Here is an 18,740-nt window from a genome sequence, read left to right on the forward strand (position 1 = left end):
TAAGTTAAATAAATTTGAATATCAAACTATGTCTTCGGATAAAAACATCGAACAATTCGTTAAAAACAACCGAATAACGAGTGTAGGCCGCTTATTAAAGTCTACCAACAATTACTTTACAAGATAAACATGTTCTACAGCATTTTAATTACTCTAATCAGTATTTGATTCCATTCAAGTGTTGGGTGCTTATCATACTGCAGCCACTATGTTGTCCTTTCCTTACTTGTATTTAATTAGTATTGCAATCCTAGTCATTTATAAAGCACGTTCCAATTTTTAAACCAACAAATAATGTAAAGTGGGACTTGCAATTCAAATTCAATTGAATAATAAGACAAACTGCACCAAAATTATACCTATGATTGTATGCCACTTGTGTGTGTCTGGTGTTGAGGGTACATGAATGGATTTATTTATTTATTTATTTACATTCCCACGGTATAACCATTTTGCAAAATTACAATACTTAAGATGACTAGTAATACTAAACAGTAATAAATTCTCATAAAAAAAGTATAGTATGAAAAATCAAGTTCAGCAATTGACCATGCCTACGACACAGTGAAATAAACAGATATAACAAGATAAAATTTATCCTACTTCATTCATACAATATTAACCATCAAAATAGGTTAATAGTAAAATCTATCTTAAGTTGGGAAAATATGCTATTATAACCTAACAGATGCTACAACAAAGAAGCTCACCTCTATCATTGGCTTCCATATCCATTGAATAAAGGATTACAAACACGCTCAGTACACAAAAAACGTCGATAACACAAAATAATATTCTCACAATAATCAGTAATCAATCAGCCAATTTGGCCCACTTTCTATTCACTAGAAAACATGGCCGAGCAACACTTACTCCATTATTCAAGGTCGATGAACTGGGACGAATAAAAATACCAGACTAGAAAAAAAACTATGTACTTTAGGAACCTAAATAATCAAACTAAGCGAGTTATAAAAAACATTTAGACTTCATTACATGAAAAATTATGTTACTTAAGTAAAAAATATACAGCTAAAAGGAAGTTTAAACAATATACAGTTTAAACAATTTAAATATGTATTCAAATGTAAACGAAATTGCTTTTCTTTTCTCTTACTTTCTTCCTCTTGTTTGCTGAATTTCAGCAGGTTCTGCTTACTTTAAGCATGGAACCTCGATAAACATTCTTGTATGTATGACCAGTTTACACTTTTTACACACAGTAAGTTCACTATTGCACTCAGTATCAACGAGGGTTGTATGCTTGGAGACAAGGTTGTTCTTGGTGTTCTCGGTGTTGTGGGCGTTTTCTGTTTTGTTTTCTATTTTTGTTTTTATTTGTTAGTTTTAGTCACAACCTTAAGTCTATTGTTAATACTTCCTATTGTTTGTTGTGTTACTTTAAAAGAAGTTGGGGGAATTTCTTTAAGGAAGGTATTTGATGTGTGCAGGATTAAATAGAAACGGTTGTGCACCCAACTCCAAGGATAGAATGCTTCACACCAGAGACCCTTCAGGCGGCTTCCTAGTCCAGAAACAGGAAATGGGCCCTGGAGAGAACATTTTGTTATAACCCATGGTGAAGACATTCATGTTCTTAAGACAGGTCACTTTCAAGACTTAAGTTATGTTAGTATGTTTTTTTTATATTACCTTATTTATAGATTTAAGAAAACTTACAATTTCCAGTATTATTTCCATATCAAAGCTCGTTAAAAGATCTTTCAATATATAAGGTGAATCTATTTTCTTCGCTTTCAGTTTAGTGAGCAATTCATGTCTGAAGTCGTTATATTGCACACAATCAAAGATTAAATGTTGAAGACTTTCTATGGAAAGTCTTCAACATTTAATCTTTGGTTGTGTACAATATAACGACTTCAGACTGTATTGACAAGTGACACTATTAAACTTCATAATATTTTTATCAAAGACCAATAAAATGAATTCTCCAGTAGATTATTATCTTCTCTTTAGGTAGCACAAAGTGAATGTTCACATAATTGGACCAGCTTTAGCTGTTTTATATCAATTCCGTATTGTTTTCTTCTAATTTTTATAATTATAAATTACTATACTAAATTGTTTTTACGTGTTTCATTATTAGTGTTAGTCTCATTATTTTTAATAAATCTCAATACACATTTCAAAGAATATGGGCTTTGTTCTAAAACCTTATAGGCCTTTGTTCTGAAACCTGACCTAGTTTCATAATAGCTTAAACGAACAAAAAAGCATGCAAACACTAACTAACTTGAGGAAGACAAAAATATAGAATTAATCGGCGACCACTCCAAAGAGTTGTTTAATTGATTCTGTGGACAATTCTGAGAGATATAATATATTTGTTTTAAGCGTAGGGGTTTTTACTATTTTTCAACACTTATGTAAGAGAATTGTTGTTCATATGGAAAGAATGGCTCTTTCAATGTGTATATGGTTTTCCCATATCTTCCCATACTACTGTAAAATACAGAGTAACAACCGATAAGATAGCATCCGTTGGATACCAATATTAGAGTGAATTGTATGGGCATCTGATGAAAAATACTCCTGGAAGGTCCTTGAGGTGTCGAATGCTTTCAATAATCAGTTCAGGAACATAACAGTGATATACGATATATCTTTTTCTGTAGTCCAGGTCACGGCACTGTCAAATGTGTTATTAGACAAACCAAATATACGTATATTTAGCTTCGAGAAATACGGTTTGTTAAATGTATTGTTTATTTCAATATTATGTCATGATGTTGCAGTTTTTATTTACGAAGTTACAAAGAAGACAATACTTCATCGCTCCCCTACTTTTACGGGTGCCAATCCCCAAGCCACATAACAGAGTCATCAGCTCCCCCCCCCCCCCTTGTGACAATGTGGCTACCCCCTCCCTAAAGAAGTATTTAGAAATGTGGGGTAACCTTTTTAGCTTCTAAGAAATGTGTAAGCAAAGTAACATCTGATTTCGATAATGTTTATGCTACTAATGACTAGTATGAAATGTTTTGGACTTTGGTATGTTTATATAAAAATTGCTAATTCTGTAATTAACTTTTATATAACACATAACTTTTTTTATTGTTTTTTTATGTAAATAAAGAGTTTGTTCATCATTGTACGCTGTTTAAATATTTTAATTGCCATTTTTACTTTCACTACGACTTCACATAAGTACTGATACCAACGTGATCTGCGTCATCAGTGACAAGTGAAAGTACGTTTACAGAATCAAATCAACCCCATGCCGAACACTGACCATTTATGGTGAACTGAATCACATTGAAGATTTCACCCTTTTGGTCTGTCAATCCTGAGGTATGATTTGCGCACGTTGAGAACCAGTTGTCTCTGGCTGGCTACCGAAAAGTATACAGTAATAGGCTCAAGATAGAACTTATTCAGTACTATATTGGAAATTGAAGTGCAATCCGGTCTACCTTGTGACCAAGTTGGTGCCTTGTACGGTCGCCAGCATTGATGGCGTATAAATAACGCTGACTGAATAGTGAACGTCCCAACTTCAAGCAAAACTGGTACATCCTGGTTCATCGGATCGGGTTGGATAGTGTGTAGCTTGAAACACAAGTTTCTACTAACGTACGATGTCCATGTCTTTAGTTAAATTATACTTGCCTGAAATATGTGACGGGTATCATCAATGGATCGTTGGTTACCTTCTGTAGACAACGCTTGTTTATCCGTAGCTTAAATCTATTATCTATATAGACATGATATTGAGACAGACAGTGAATGTTCTCGTACATGCATTTGCAGTTTGAAATTTGTAACTTATAATGTTTGCTACTGTGCAATATTAATTTAATTACATTACTTGGTATAATAATAGCAAGCAGGATAGTAATAAAAATGTTTGCTTTCTTAGAATTATCATTTTTAAATTTATACACACTCTTCTTCTATAAATAAGAATTTTTTATTTATATTCTCAAATATGACAATAGACAACGCAATGAATGTACAAACTCTAAATAATTTACGAAGTTTACACGTAATAACAAATTTAATTTGAAAAAATGAGTCGTGTTAATTTTGTATGCTATTGCCAAGTTTGAAATTTCATGCTTTATGATGAGGGCTAGTTGGAACCCTCTGATAGGCTCTGAGAGGGGTTTCATTCATAATAAAAGCTGCAGCATTCAACCCATGAGGATGCGACTATGTAAATGTCAAAATATTGCCAAACCAGCTGAAATGATTGTATTCCTCGCTCTGTTCGCAGTTGCACGGTCAGTTGTGACTATTTTGCAGATTGTATGACGTTTTCTAGGTTGGATTTTGGTTATATTTGGATTGATGAAATAGAATTTTGTTATCACTGACTGGTGTGGTCTGTCGTGATTATGGAAGAACATGAATCAGTTCCGTATTTTACCAATGGTAAGCGAAATATAATAAGGTTGTACTAAACTGTTTTCAAAGTAAGAATTTATAGGCTATGTAGTGCCACTTGATTTTCAAAGTCAAATATCATTTTGTTTTTGGAAAGATAGTATTATGTTAAACAAAATAGGATTAGTTTCTAGTTTGTTAGGGAGTTAACCTTGCTTATCTTGAACTTCACTTTCTTGCTAGGTTATGTTGTCTGCTTATAATGAAAGCATCATTAAGGTTATGGTCAATCATTTGAGTAACAAAACAGATGAGTTGTGGGTTAACTGGAGTGGTATAAAATTAATTTACATTTAAAGTCATAACTGATCCATCAGATGCCATAGACCTAAGTCAGCAAATGTCATAGGCTATATTTTTGGCTGCAGTTTAATAAGTGACCACCACCACAATTATTGATCATCGATATCTAAACTGCTGAAACCAAAATGTCAAATTGATTTACGATATGTGTATTTCAAATGACATTATAGTTCGGCTGCAGTGTAATAAGTGTCCAACATTTAAGTGATCGATAATATTGAATCATCAATATTTAATAATAAAAAATCCTTGCTACACTTATCCCAAATTACCTTGTATTCCAAAATGCGGTATAGCAGGTAGCCTAATAATGTAATGGTGAATAAAAACCAATCTAAGATAGATGTGTTTTATAAAATATAACAAACAAAATAGTATAAAATGTACTTTCTGACACAAATAAAAAATTTTCTCAACTACTCCATTTGCTGCCGTTGTAGATGTCCAGTATTAGTGTTAATAACTGGTTATTCAGTTGTAACCTATTACCGGAATACTGTTGTTTCAGGAAAAGCTGGGCTGAATAATTGGTTCTCATAACGATTTTTTGGTTTTTGGTCAATCAGTAGCCAGTAACATCCCAGGTCATTTCATGTAAGCAATGAGGCATATATTATCAATGGAAATATCACTACACTGTTCAATGTTATTATCAGTGAGGCATATATTATCAATGGAAACATTTCTACACTGTGCAATGTTATTATGCTTCGATATAAGTAGGTTTAGATTAGATTATTCTAAATATGTTACTAGTAGTACCAAAGTTAAACATAACCTTTACAAGCGCTACGTGATCTGAGCTTGAATTTGGGTACTATCTCAAGTAATTTTTGTTTTCAGCAGTGCAGGATAGCACCGTAGCCCGCACTTACAGCCAGAAGCATTTCCAATTGGTGCATTCTCGTTCTGAGATCACGTCCTGAATCTTACAACATGATCTGTTGGGAAAATACCGATCAGAAATGCCCCTAGCCATCAGTGCGGGCTTTGGTTGCTTATGGCATCACCCTGCACTGCTGGCAAAACAAGAAAAACATCCCTCAAGATAGTACCCAAATTCTAAATCAGATCACGTGAGCGCTTGTTAAGGTTATCTTTATCTTATCTTATAATTTTTGTATTAGACTTGGGCTAATTCTAACACTATGTGCAGTAAAATATCAGTCAGGTTTATGAACCATCCCAATAGTGAAATAATAATGTATCTCAAACAACCATACAAAAAATGGGTTTTTAAGTTATAAATTATTTGGCGAAACCCACAAGAAAAGTATAACATATATGATATTTTTTAAATTAATTTCATTATAATAGTTGAATATTAGAAAAAATTAATGCAGATTTCATGTAAGAAAACGTTAAATTACATAACGTTACGTTAGTAGGTAGGCCTACTAATAAGGGAGCTGTAACAGTTTAAAAATTTGGACTAAAAACAGTTTTTTGAACGCAACAAGTGAATGACGCTACCATTAATTAACGTAATTACATTGATTTGTTAAATTCTTTTTATTACGTAAAACTTTGTCCATTTTATCTTTGCTGTATCTCTTATAGTTTCTATGGTCTCTTCAGTATACATTAAATTTTAAACACACCATCTTAGGTTAAATTGGAGTGTGATTTTTTTTAAAGGAGAAGCCGATCTCCTTTTATGCCTTATTGACCCAAATGTGTGTAAAATAAATGTTTTGGGCAAATTCTTACTGTAGATGCCTTGAAAGAACAATGTTTATTCGAAGGTTAGTATAGTTTTTTATTGATAGGTAAAGTTTCTCCATTCATGAAGTTTATTACAATTGATTATTATTATGTTGATTAACTGTGAGAGGATTGCAGAAATAACACAATATTAAGTCATATGGAAGCAACTTTTATTAAAAAAATTAATACATAATACGATAAGTCAACAGACAATCCAAGGTCATTAAGATACCTTGACTTATACAAGGTAGTTGACTTACTTTGCATTAATTGTGGTTTACAATACGGTAATAAAAATTGTATTTATAACTTGTATGAACCACCTTGTAACTTAATTAAGGTAGGTATAGGTGTTATATATTTATTTTCTCTAAAACAATATTGTGATGTACTTATCAAACTTCATTATTGATATGTCACATCCTACATATACCAGTAAAATACTATATACTGGTTTATACTAACTTAAATGCATAAAAAACCCCTTCCTGAATCAACTTCACATATGGACGATTTAGGTACTGGTTTATATGGAACTGGAGTTAATGGTTAATGTTAAACCAATACTAATGCAAACTTTTTGGTTTAGTCATCTTTGAAATTGCTTTCCAACTGTGACTATCCCATACTATTTATGGTTTTATGAACTGTTAATATAGGAACTGCATGGTAGCTGGGGAGTATGAATGATGTGTATTTTTAACAACTGTTAATCGTAATCTATGATTGCTAAATAGAAATATTAATTTGAAACAGGTTTTATATACAGGGACGCGCAAAAGTCACTGGACAGTTGGTTAAAACAAGACTATATTTATTTGAAATTATTTTTTATTACAAACAATACTTACAATTATTTTTTATATTCAAATTGTTTCCCGTCTTCATTAATACATCTTTGAAGTCTTTCTGGAATACTGTTACATACTCTACGGCATAGTGTGGGATCATTGTCCAAATTATAAAATGCGTCATGTATATATAGTCTTTCAGTTCGTCAATAGTATGAGGCTTTCGAGAATAAACAGAGTCCTTGACTACTCCCCATAGGAAAAAATCCATTGGTGTGATATCTGGTGAAAGTGGGAGCATGTCAATATCTGCCCTTCGACCAATAACTTTTCTTTGGAAACGTTCGTTTAAATAATGTTTAACAAAAATTCTATTAGAAAAATAATAATTCGGGGACTACAGCTTTAAACACGTGTCACAGATGAACTCACTAGTTCGATTGTTGTGTGTTTCATTGAATTTTATTGCCAACTTAAAAAGGCATAATTACCAACATTTTAGTAATTCCAACATCACAGACAAAAACTATTTTACTACGTCTTGCCGTTATTTTTTTCTTCTTTTAACCAACTGTTCAGTGACTTTTGTGCCACCCTGTATATATATATATATATATATATATATATATATATATATATATATATATATATATATATATATATATATTAGAAATGAATATCTAAAAAAGTCACATTTTGTGAAAGTAATTAATAGAAACAATCATTTTATTCATATTACAGATTTGTAACCAATGTCAGTAACGCAATATAAAAATGTATACATTTGCAAGTTTTTTGTATCAGTATCCTAATGCTGAAAAATAAACTAAAGTAAGTATAACCTTGAAAATATCCAAATCATTTAAAAATTGTAATTTTAGTATTGTTTTTGTTTTATTTTGAATTATTTGTCAGCTAACTATACAGATGCTAAAGTGGTGACTTTCAGTGTCTCTGTCTAGAAGCATGAGTGTATCTAGGGTTTTAAGTGTATCAAGCTTGGAAAAATATAATTTGAGAAACCATTTTCGTTTCATATTTTTAACCCTTTTGATAACCTGCTATTTCGACCTCCACCATAACTAACATGGCTCAAGAAAAATCAGGTTGTGTTCAAATCGGCCCTTGGCTCCTGCACTATTACCAATATGACTATTATATTACTAGTTACTAAACCTCGGTTCATAGTAGTCAAATCCTGTCATTTTATTTTGAGTTGAAACAGCTTGAATAGTAATTTGGATTTTTATATTTAAATAAAGTAAGTAACTATTATTCAATACCAATTTATCTAAACTTATTTCAATATTTAAGTATACGTAAATTTAATTGGATACAGTGTACAATGATACTTGTTTGCAAATTTCTATGTTACCAATATTTCTATTTCTGAAGTGAGTGAACGTGTTATGTAATAGTATGGTAGCTTTCCACTTAGCATAAAAACAAATTGGCAAGGCAAGTATGTAATTTGTTAGCTGATGCTAGTGGTCTAGACCTGTTTAGAAGCTTGTTTTATTCAAAATGAACCTACTTAAACCTAATTGCCCGTACAGGCCGAGGTGTTTCTTCACGAGTTGTCACATCCACTACTCCATGGTTGTGATGTATTTCATCGATTATATCTGTATTTTCACACTCATCATTTTAGGCCAGTATTATATGATGTTAATTCTTTTTGCTTACCCTATAAAATCAGACAGGTATGTATTAACTAAATAATAGTGATATAATATTGTCATATCAGATTTAGTAAAATTTATTTTATTTTTTAGTTCTTAGTGTTTTGCTGGCTGTGTTAGGCTATAACTAACATCAAAGGTTTCCATTGTATACTGCATTGAAATATTGCAAGAAAGATCTGTTGACTGAAGACAAAGTAAAGTCTGTTATATTTCAAGAATTCCATTATGTAAGCAATGATTTGTTGTGGCGTAAATCATAAAACCTTGACATTGTTTATTTAAAATCACATCTTACATTAACGAAAGTCAGTGACAACTTAAATATTAAAAGATATTAAAGTATTAGTTTATGACTAAATGTTCAGATGAATTAATCCTTCAAAATTTAAGGTCTAGACAGTTTAAATTTTATGCAAATATAGCGATATGTGTTGTCAATTTAGATTGAAATCTTAGGTATAGTTTGTATCAAATTTGAGATCATTTTAACTGTTTGATTTACTTCATAGTATACAGGGTGAGTCTGACCACCCGTGCAGTATTTACAGCTGTCTTAATAACTTTTTCTATCTATTTTCTCCATAATTTTGCCTCTCCGAATCCGTTAAAATTATTTTCAATTTTGAAAAAATTCCCCAAAGGGGCCCAATTTGGGGGGTAGGGGTGCTTTTTGGGGGAATTTTCAAATGTAAAACATGGGTCGTGTGATAGATCAATTTAAAAAAGGTCTGATTACACCGAACATTTCGGCGCAAACAAAAGTTAATTTATCTTTAACCGTATGTACAGGGTGTACCAAAACGTTTTGAAATAGGACCTTTAAAATAAAGTACCGTGTTACCCCTACCTACAATACGGTACAGCTCCATATTTTTTTCCTAACTTGCTATTGACCTATTTTTCAATGAAATATGTGGTACGGGCATTTTTCACTGGATTTTCTAAATTTCAAAAACATTCAAAATTTAAGAATACTAAAAAAATTCCTAACACTCAAAATTCTAAATAGCAACATAAAATAAATTTTTATATAAAATAAAAGGTCTTTTTAAAAAACAAATATCTTTTGTATTTAACTTTTTTCCTATCTCTTACAGTTTCAAAAATGGCAGCCGAAAAACTGAATTACGTACGTCCTCTGTTTACAAAAAATGTAACAAATTATTTTAAAATTATATGAAATAAAAATATGTCCTATAATTTTTTATTTGCTTAATAGCTCTGAATGACCTCTGAACTAAGCCATAATCTTACCTTTCATTGATTTTGCTAGTACAGTTGCTCGAATTGTAGTCCGTCATAACACAGTTCTAATCTGAAACTAAAGCTATTTACAGCTCGCAACACTTCGTGGCTGATTGAATTTATAGCATTTCCGGATTCGTTTGCATCATATCTTCAGGTGTTGTCAGTTGTAAAACATAAACTCAAGTCTTTCAGCCTACCCCATAAGTAAAAAGTCCATACAGGTTCAAATCAGGGGATCTTGGTGGGTAGTTAACTGGACCACCTCTTCCAACCCATCTTCCAGGATATTGTTCATCAAGCGTTTGTCGCACATTGTGCGAGTATTGAGCCGGAGCACCGTCGTGCATAAACCACATATTGCCAACGAACTTTCGTCAGGTACATCTATTTAATAAGTTAGACAAGTGATTAATTAAAAAAATTGTTATAAGTCTCTCCATCTAGGTGTCCTTCAAAAGAAAGAAAAAAAGGACCTACAATTCTCGTGCCAACAATACCACACCAAGTATTCACAGTCCTAGTTATCCCCTGGTTGTCAACCTCTTGTATCCAGTGGGGGTTCTCATGAGCCCCAGTACCTCATGTATGTGACGCGTTAACTTCGCCGTTGCTCCGAAATGTAGCTTCGTCACACACCATAGTAAAATTGCGAAAGAAATGTTCATTTTGTAGTAACTTTTCTCTTGCCCACAAACAAAAATTCATTCTTTGAATGCCATCATCACCATGAAGTTCTTGGTGCAGGGACATCTTGTAGGGATGCATTTTATTGTCTTTCAGGATCCTCACCATTGAACTTTGGCTCACATATCAGAATCAATAGCTATTTCTTCTGAAAGAATCATTTGGGTTTAGTTGCACCGCCGCCAATACTTCTAGTGCCATATCACTTCTTAACAGGCCTTGCAAGTGTTTTTCCCCTTATTGCTGTCATGGCTGTACCTGTCCTGTTTCACGAACTCGAATAGCAAGTCTTTGAAAGGCCATTCGTGACTGAGGTTCTCTATTTGGAAACCGTTTGGCATACACCCTCGCAGAAGCCATATAGTTTTGAAAACATTCGCCTAACACCATTAGCATATCGAATGCCTCTGCATTTGTGTACGGCCATTTCGAAAAACAACCACAAGCTGTCCTTAACAGCAGACAAAGATACCAATGAACTGAATAAGGGATAGCCTTATCACATTTGTCAGATGAAGATGTCTAGCCAGCATACTGCAAGTGATAAGACCTGTTGAGGGTGGTGGTACAAAGTACCTTTATAGTCCCCAAGACTGCATTGAGATTGTGCATACATGAATCATTGTTATCTTTAAAAGATAAACATGGAAACTACATACAAAAATATTGGGCCACATTGGAAAATTAAAAAACATGTTGAATTTTGGTCTGATTTCATAACAAATTCTGTTTATTTAATCACAACAAAACCTGTTTGTTCAAATAAAAATAATTTGTTACATTTTTGTAAACAGACATACGTAATTCAGTTTTTCGGCTGCCATTTTGAAACTGTAAGAGATAGGAAAAAAGTTAAATACAAAAATATTTGTTTTTAAAAAGACCTTTTATTATTATATAAAATTTATTATATGTTGCTATTTAACCCTTTTACTGCCGGCCATTTTTTTATTGTACCAGTCAAATTGCCAAGGAGGAAAATCACTGTTGTGCATTCATTTACAAAAAATGCTGTATCTTTTTATTTTTCATTAGATTTGCATGAATTTTTATTTTATTGTACTCGTATTTAAATGCTGTTTTTTTAAATAATAAAAAGACATTTTAATTTGAAACTCAAACACATTATTTATTTTTTTAAAAATGATATAAATAAAAAATAAAATAAAAAAATAAAAATTGTGTTTGGCATCTGATAATTGATTTTTAAAATTATTACTAAAATTATGAGCATATATCATTATAAACTAGAGCAATTGCTTTAGAACATATACCAAATTTGAAGGTGCTACCTTGAAACATAACTGCACTATGAGGTATTTTCCCAAAAACTGGTAGGCCTCCTCTAGGCCTACCAGTGGGAATTTGAAGGTAAACTTATCTGTGCCACATCCCCCTCACTATCTAATAACTCCTCATTATCTGATGGTAAGATACAGTCAGGATTCGTCATCAGTGTCATCCACATCACTTTGATTGTCATCAATAGCCCTAACAATAATATCAGATTCGTTCTCGGCATCTGAATCTGTACAAATTCTGAAGGAAATCGTCACTTAGTTCGTCTTGCACTTACTTTATTGTTCCCTCACTCACAGGAGAGTTAGATGTAACTCTTTTACTCATTTTATCCTTGATCAACAAAAGTAACACTTCAAAAAAACTTTCGATAACATTGTAAACAACAACAATGAACGAAGATTTCAGTAACATAATCCGATCATCTGGGTTTTGACAGCTGTCTAGGTAGTTCGTCAATTCTAGTCAAAGACGACAAAAATAGAAATCCAAAAGTTCTTCAAATGGCTTCTTTCATTATCCTTTTGCTCCTAAACAACCAAAATACCGAATATTTTGGCATTTGAACATAACAGTAGCCAGTAACGATAAAAAAAACAGACGTCCGACATATCGGACGTTGGCGTTTTCGGCAAAAATTGCCGACGTCCGATATGTCGGACGTCGGCAGTAAAAGGGTTAAGAATTTTGAGTGTTAGGATTTTTTTGTATTCTTAAATTTTGAATTATTTTTGAAATTTTAGAAAAATTCCCAGTGAAAAATGCCCGTGACCACATATTTCATGAAAAATAGGTCAATAGCAAGTTAGGAAAAAAATATGGAGCGGTTCCGAATTGTAGGTAGGGTAACACGGTACTTTAATTTTAAAGTCCTATTTCAAAACGTTTTGGGTACAGCCCTTGTACATATGGTTTAAAGATAATTAACTTTGTTTGTGCCAAAATGTTCGGTGTAATCAGACCTTTAAATTGATCTATCACACGACCCATGTTTACATTTGAAAATTCCCCAAAAAGCACCCCTACCCCCCAAATTGGGCCCTTTAGGGGCATTTTTCAAAATTGAAAATAATTTTAAACGGATTCGGAGAGGCCAAATTATAGAGAAAAGAGATAGAAAAAGTGTGGAAGTCAGTTATTAAGACAGCTGTAAATACTGCACGGGTGGTCAGACTCACCCTGTATAGTGAGTGTTGTGCTAGCTAGTTTAACTTAGCCTTGAAATGCTGTTAAATAATTATAAAATAATTGAGTTCATTTTGTCTTTACTACATTAACTAATAATAACAACTTAGGATCAGTAAACAATCAACTGTAATGAACAACATTGAGCACTCAAAGTCAGTCAGTGTGACCAAAAGGACAAAAACAACCACTTATTGATCGCTTTGCGAAGTAACAGTTCTTATTGAAACAGATGTTTTGAAATAGTAAAATAGCATCATCCTGCCATCGAGCGGCAGTTTTTGTCAATAATCTCATTATAGTTTTAGAATAAATTCTATTTCACGGATAAATCTGGAATCTGCCTTTAGCACTTGCATCATGTTTGTGTTGTATCCATGTGTCACATTTCAAATATTGAAAGATCAAAATATTATGACAAGGAATAAATATTAAACAATTAATAATTTTGTAATGTTTATAGTCCATTTAATTAATAACCCTAATACAACTAATACCACATGAGCTGCTATCCAGGAGAGTTCACTTCTGGCTGGTTTATACCTTCCAGTTGAATGTACATTGGACACAGCAAAATCCGATGTGTCCCTTAACCCTTCCCACGCGGAATTTATCTTTCCATTTTGACTCATAACGCATAATTAACTTTAAAATTTTTTTTACATTTTACCATCTCTAATTTTTTTTTTAGTTAGTGGTGGCTATTAGGAATAAAAAATAATACAGTATCACAAAATAATCAGAACCCTATATTTTTTAACAAATTTTCAAATTTTACAAAAAATTGAAAAAACAACCATTTTACTTGAATTTCTAAAAATATTTTCAATAACGACACAACAAATAAAGTAATATCAACAAAATAAAAAGATAATATAATGCTAAATACAACAGGAACACGAACAGCAAATAAGGAAATTTGGCAAAATTTGGCAAGCGTTAAACACTAAAATATGCCGTGCCGGGATATATTTGTTTATCGCGTAATGGTTCGCCGCAGACTGAGGCTAAATCACGCCACGAGGAACAAAGCCACGCCCTCCCCACCACTGTGACACGCCAATGAGGTTCAAACTGTAACATCTGCTTTTCGGAACAAGTATTCAACACTCCCTTGAACTCTAGCGGATTCCACGGCAACTATAATTTATTAAATAACACAATATAGACTTTGATGGATATATCCGTTTACCGCGTTTCGGTCAAAATTAGGCCTAACGGATATATCCGTTTGCCGCGTGGGAAGGGTTAAATCTGGGTAACCTTATGGATGTCCAGGAGCGGCACACCACTAATCGCAAAATGTTGAGATTCTGGGATACAAGGGTAATTTGATAGGTCTAGTCTACTGAGTGAGATGACTGTTGGAGTTGATGGGGTGGTTTGTTACCTAAGCGTCAAAGGTTCTCACTAACCTAGACATACGGATGTCACCCCCCCTCCCCTGCCTGCTTTAACTGGAGAGGCTGGTTCCGAGCTGGCTTCCCCCTCTTATGAGGGGATATGACTTGAGTGCCTTATATTCTTCTTCATGAATCTCGACAGCAGGCAGCCCCTACCCCCAACCTTACCAATCCAGAATATCATGTCTCTCAGGAAGCAGAGCAAAGGTCCTAAAAGAACCAGGTGAAATTTCTAAGCTTCTTGTCCTAGAGCAGGGCTGCCCAACCTACGGCCCGCGGGCCGAATCCGGCCCGTGAGTCAGTTTTATGTGGCCCGCCTTGTTGCCAAAACAACCAAATTTGTTTACAAGCATTTGAAATATTAAATAAATACAAATTTTGAGAACCAAGCAGTCCAGCCGATTTCACGTAGAACGAGCCGTGTTCATTTGGTGGAGTATGAGTGTTGAAAGAAGTAAAGTAGTTGCAGACAGATTTCACTGACTACGGTGATGGCTGCCGAATAATAGAGCGCGCGTAAAGCACGGCACAGCACGCGGTGCGGCGACGTACAGTTCGAGGACTTTAGCTGTGCGCGCGTGTCCTTGAGTGTATGGTGATAGGCGGGAGGGGTGGCGGGGGTAGCATTATGCGCTGCGTCCCGAAAACATTTCCTGTGACTCATGGGTAAAACCCTCCTTTCAGGAATCGTATTGACCCAAATAACTCATCGCACTCTCTAAAATCAGTCTGTTTTGTAAAAGTGCTGATTGTGGTGGAATTAAATATTAGGAGAAAACCAAATAATAGGAATAATAGGACTTATCCTTGTTTTTCAGTTGTTATAGTGCTGTCTAACGTGTTTTTGAAAATAACGTATTTGTCAATTTTATCTGTAAATCAAAATTGTGAGTTTAAAGTCGTTAAAGAGTTTGTTGCGCCTTCATCTCAGCGGCTAGCACGTAAACGCAACCCGCCACACAGATAGCGTTTGTTTGTTGAGAGGGTAGTATCTGGGCCCTACGAGCACAGCTAAATTCCTCTAACTGTAACCCCTACCCAACTCATGGTCACCACTCGCCACGTAATTTGTATGTCCTAGTATCCTAATAGGATTAATTAAAATAAATGTATTCAATTTATTGGTGACTTTTTTTATTGTTCCCTCAGAATTAGAGCAAACATCCAAAAGTCTGGTTTATATTTATTTCTACTAAAAGAACCTAAAAACATAATATATTATAAACCTTTACCTAACAACTAATAAATAATAAGAAATTGCAATAATCAGGAAACAAGGGCCAAATAACCTTAAAACTCATATTTTGCACAAGATTTCTGGAACAAACCCCGGGCAATACGTTTTGTTTGGGGTTCCAAATCCCCTGGGATGTTGGCCCGCCTGGCCATAAAGGCTTTACAATGTGGCCCTTGGGTAAAAAAGGTTGGGCACCCCTGTCCTAGAGAACAAAAAAAAACACATAAGTTCTTTGCCTGCTGAGTAGACTTCTCAGTTGTTCTCCAAAATTGTAATTAATACCAAGTTAAACAAAATTACTAATATAAATATTTATTTACTTTTAATAACGTAGCTGTATAATTTCGTAAAATGTGTATTACTGTAAAGAAAGTTTGAACTGTGAATGTTTCGGATACCTGAAGCTAGAATGTAAAATGAATGACTTGTACCAATAACTGCTACACCAGCTGAAGACCACCGTGGGGGAATTGTTGGTCAGTCAGATGACAAATGTGTGGCATGTTTCAGACACCTGGAGCTAGAATGTGAAATGGACGACTTGTACCAGCAGCTGCTACACCAGCTGAAGACCACCGTGGAGGGGTTGTTGGCTAGTCAGGTGACAAATGTGTGGCATGTCTATGGTGGATTGAACAGACTCCACAATGTTGTCTCCAAGATATTCAAGAACGGTTGCAAGACACTCGGCCATGAGGTAAAAACAGTCAGTTTGCATTTTTTTTTACATCTGTAACAAAGTCAAAAACAATGTACTGCACTTAACATTCATGCATTGAAATATTGTAACAAAGAAAACATGCAATGTCAAATGCTGAGTGAGGTTGACATTACTGTACAGAAAACCTCTGCAGGTCCTGAATTTTCCTTTAAATCCGTATTTTTTCTAAATTGATCCATAAAATATTCCCTATTTTTCAAGTTTTAAAATGAAATGTTAGTTTTATAAATGTCTGAATGTAAGTGTAATAATGTGATAAATACATTTATATTATTAATTTGTTGATAGTTTTTTTAATGATTTTTAGAATTGTTTGTTACTTAAACTGGTACTGGCAGCCATATTGATTTTGACCCCATAAGAAAAAAGTTAAACCTCAAATATTTGTATGCTCTTATTTTTAATCATCAAACTATAGGAGATGACTCATTAAAAATATTAATTTGTAACCGAACCTTTTTTGTGTTTTAAAATAATTTTATTGGTTATTAAAAAAACCATTTTTAGTTGAAGTATTTAAAAAGTGTATACTATACTGGTTATCAACTCAAGGAGGCCACCATTGGAATCTCAGAAAATATTAATTCTACAGCAAAGATTGAATTGGAAACATTTTTTTAATGCTTATTACAATTAATTACTTAGATCAAATTTTAAAATTCAGTCGTCATTTTCTAGTATGGTGGTTAACTTTGAAATTTTGTATGGGCTTATTTTATATTAAGACTTGCTTACATTATTTAAAAACATCACGAATGTAACCACTGTGTTGTAAAACTATAAGTATAGCTTGCTACAATACAGTATTAGAACAGGAAAACACATTGTTTTCCAGGTATAAACGAGATGTTTCATTGTTGCAAATTTTTTACTTTTTTATCTCGTCTAACCTAGTTATTTGGTTTTCACTGCCATCTGTAGTAGTTTTGAATAAAAAATTATTAGTTGTGTTTTTTCATTATTATAGCTGACCTTATTTTTATCTGTTGGTTTTCTCAGTCACGAGACAGGTTTGGTTTGCGTACTCACTCATCTTTTATGGCCTCATATTTTAGGGAGATTCCACGGAAGGTCTTCAAATGCAGAAGAGTGTCATACTTCTTTCTGGTTTGGGGCCAAGGGAAACCTATAACCAACACTTACAAAAACTCAAATACATTTCCAATTCCTTCATTGTTTATCCTACAGTGACTCGTATTAGCCAGATTGGACGCCCATAGATTTATTGAAAGGAATCACTTCACAATTATTGAACCAGAAATTCCTAATACCTTGCAATATCCCAACCACAGAGCCACATTTTTTTGAAATCTCCCATCATTCATCTGCTTAAAAATTTTAATAATTGCCCAGACCACATAAAACTCGAGCCATGTCTCAGAAGCTTACTGCTGAATTGTTCTTCAAAACTGCTTCTACAGTCTCACTGAGTATCTGTCACCACAGTCTGGACATATGATCAAAAGTTGCGGACAAATTTTCCTCAGCTGGAAGCTTAACCCCGATTCAAACTTTAAGTTTTGTTTTGATATTGTTTATATGTAGTTTTGGTATTTTTACAATCTTATTTGGCGAACTTGTATTCCTAGATTTTAATGCACATAACTTTGTATTATATGTAAATTTTAAAAATTGTATTCCTTGGTTTTATCACATATCTCTTGGTATTGTTCTTCACAAGTTACAATTGTACTTCATAGCCCTCATTTGACAAGTCTGTGTCCAAGCAAACATCACATGCAAGGTTCAAGATGATGTAAAGGAATAAAAATAAATTTCAGTTCATTTGTACTTGAAATAATTTTTTTTGTATTTTTTTTGTAATTTGGGTTATATGGAAGCCAGCTTTTTGTTTCACTTTTTTTTTTGTAAATGTGGAGTATGTTTATATGCAAAAAGTGGACATATTGGAAGTTTATTTCTTTTTGAGGAGAACCAAAGATTCACTTCAAAATATAGTTTTTTATTATAATATTGAGGTTTCATGTTTGTTAGCTTAAAACTGCAAGAAGGATTATTATGAGTATGTACAACAGTGTCAGTAAGGGGTTTTTAGCTCTTTCTAGGTTT

The 18,740-nt window shown here is 33.4% G+C and overlaps 1 protein-coding gene across 1 annotated transcript in view; it reads left to right on the plus strand.

Moving 5' to 3' along the window:
* Positions 1-4,180: 4,180 nt before the first annotated feature.
* LOC124365013 (run domain Beclin-1-interacting and cysteine-rich domain-containing protein) overlaps positions 4,181-18,740 on the plus strand; it is a 77,397-nt gene continuing 62,837 nt past the window's right edge. The window contains exons 1-2 of the mRNA XM_046820890.1: positions 4,181-4,395; positions 16,460-16,646. Coding sequence (XP_046676846.1) covers positions 16,482-16,646 — 165 coding nt within the window. The 5' untranslated portion in view covers positions 4,181-4,395; positions 16,460-16,481. The remainder of the gene's footprint in view (positions 4,396-16,459; positions 16,647-18,740) is intronic.

This window comes from Homalodisca vitripennis, chromosome 6 (assembly GCF_021130785.1).
Source record: "Homalodisca vitripennis isolate AUS2020 chromosome 6, UT_GWSS_2.1, whole genome shotgun sequence".
Taxonomy (NCBI): domain Eukaryota; kingdom Metazoa; phylum Arthropoda; class Insecta; order Hemiptera; family Cicadellidae; genus Homalodisca; species Homalodisca vitripennis.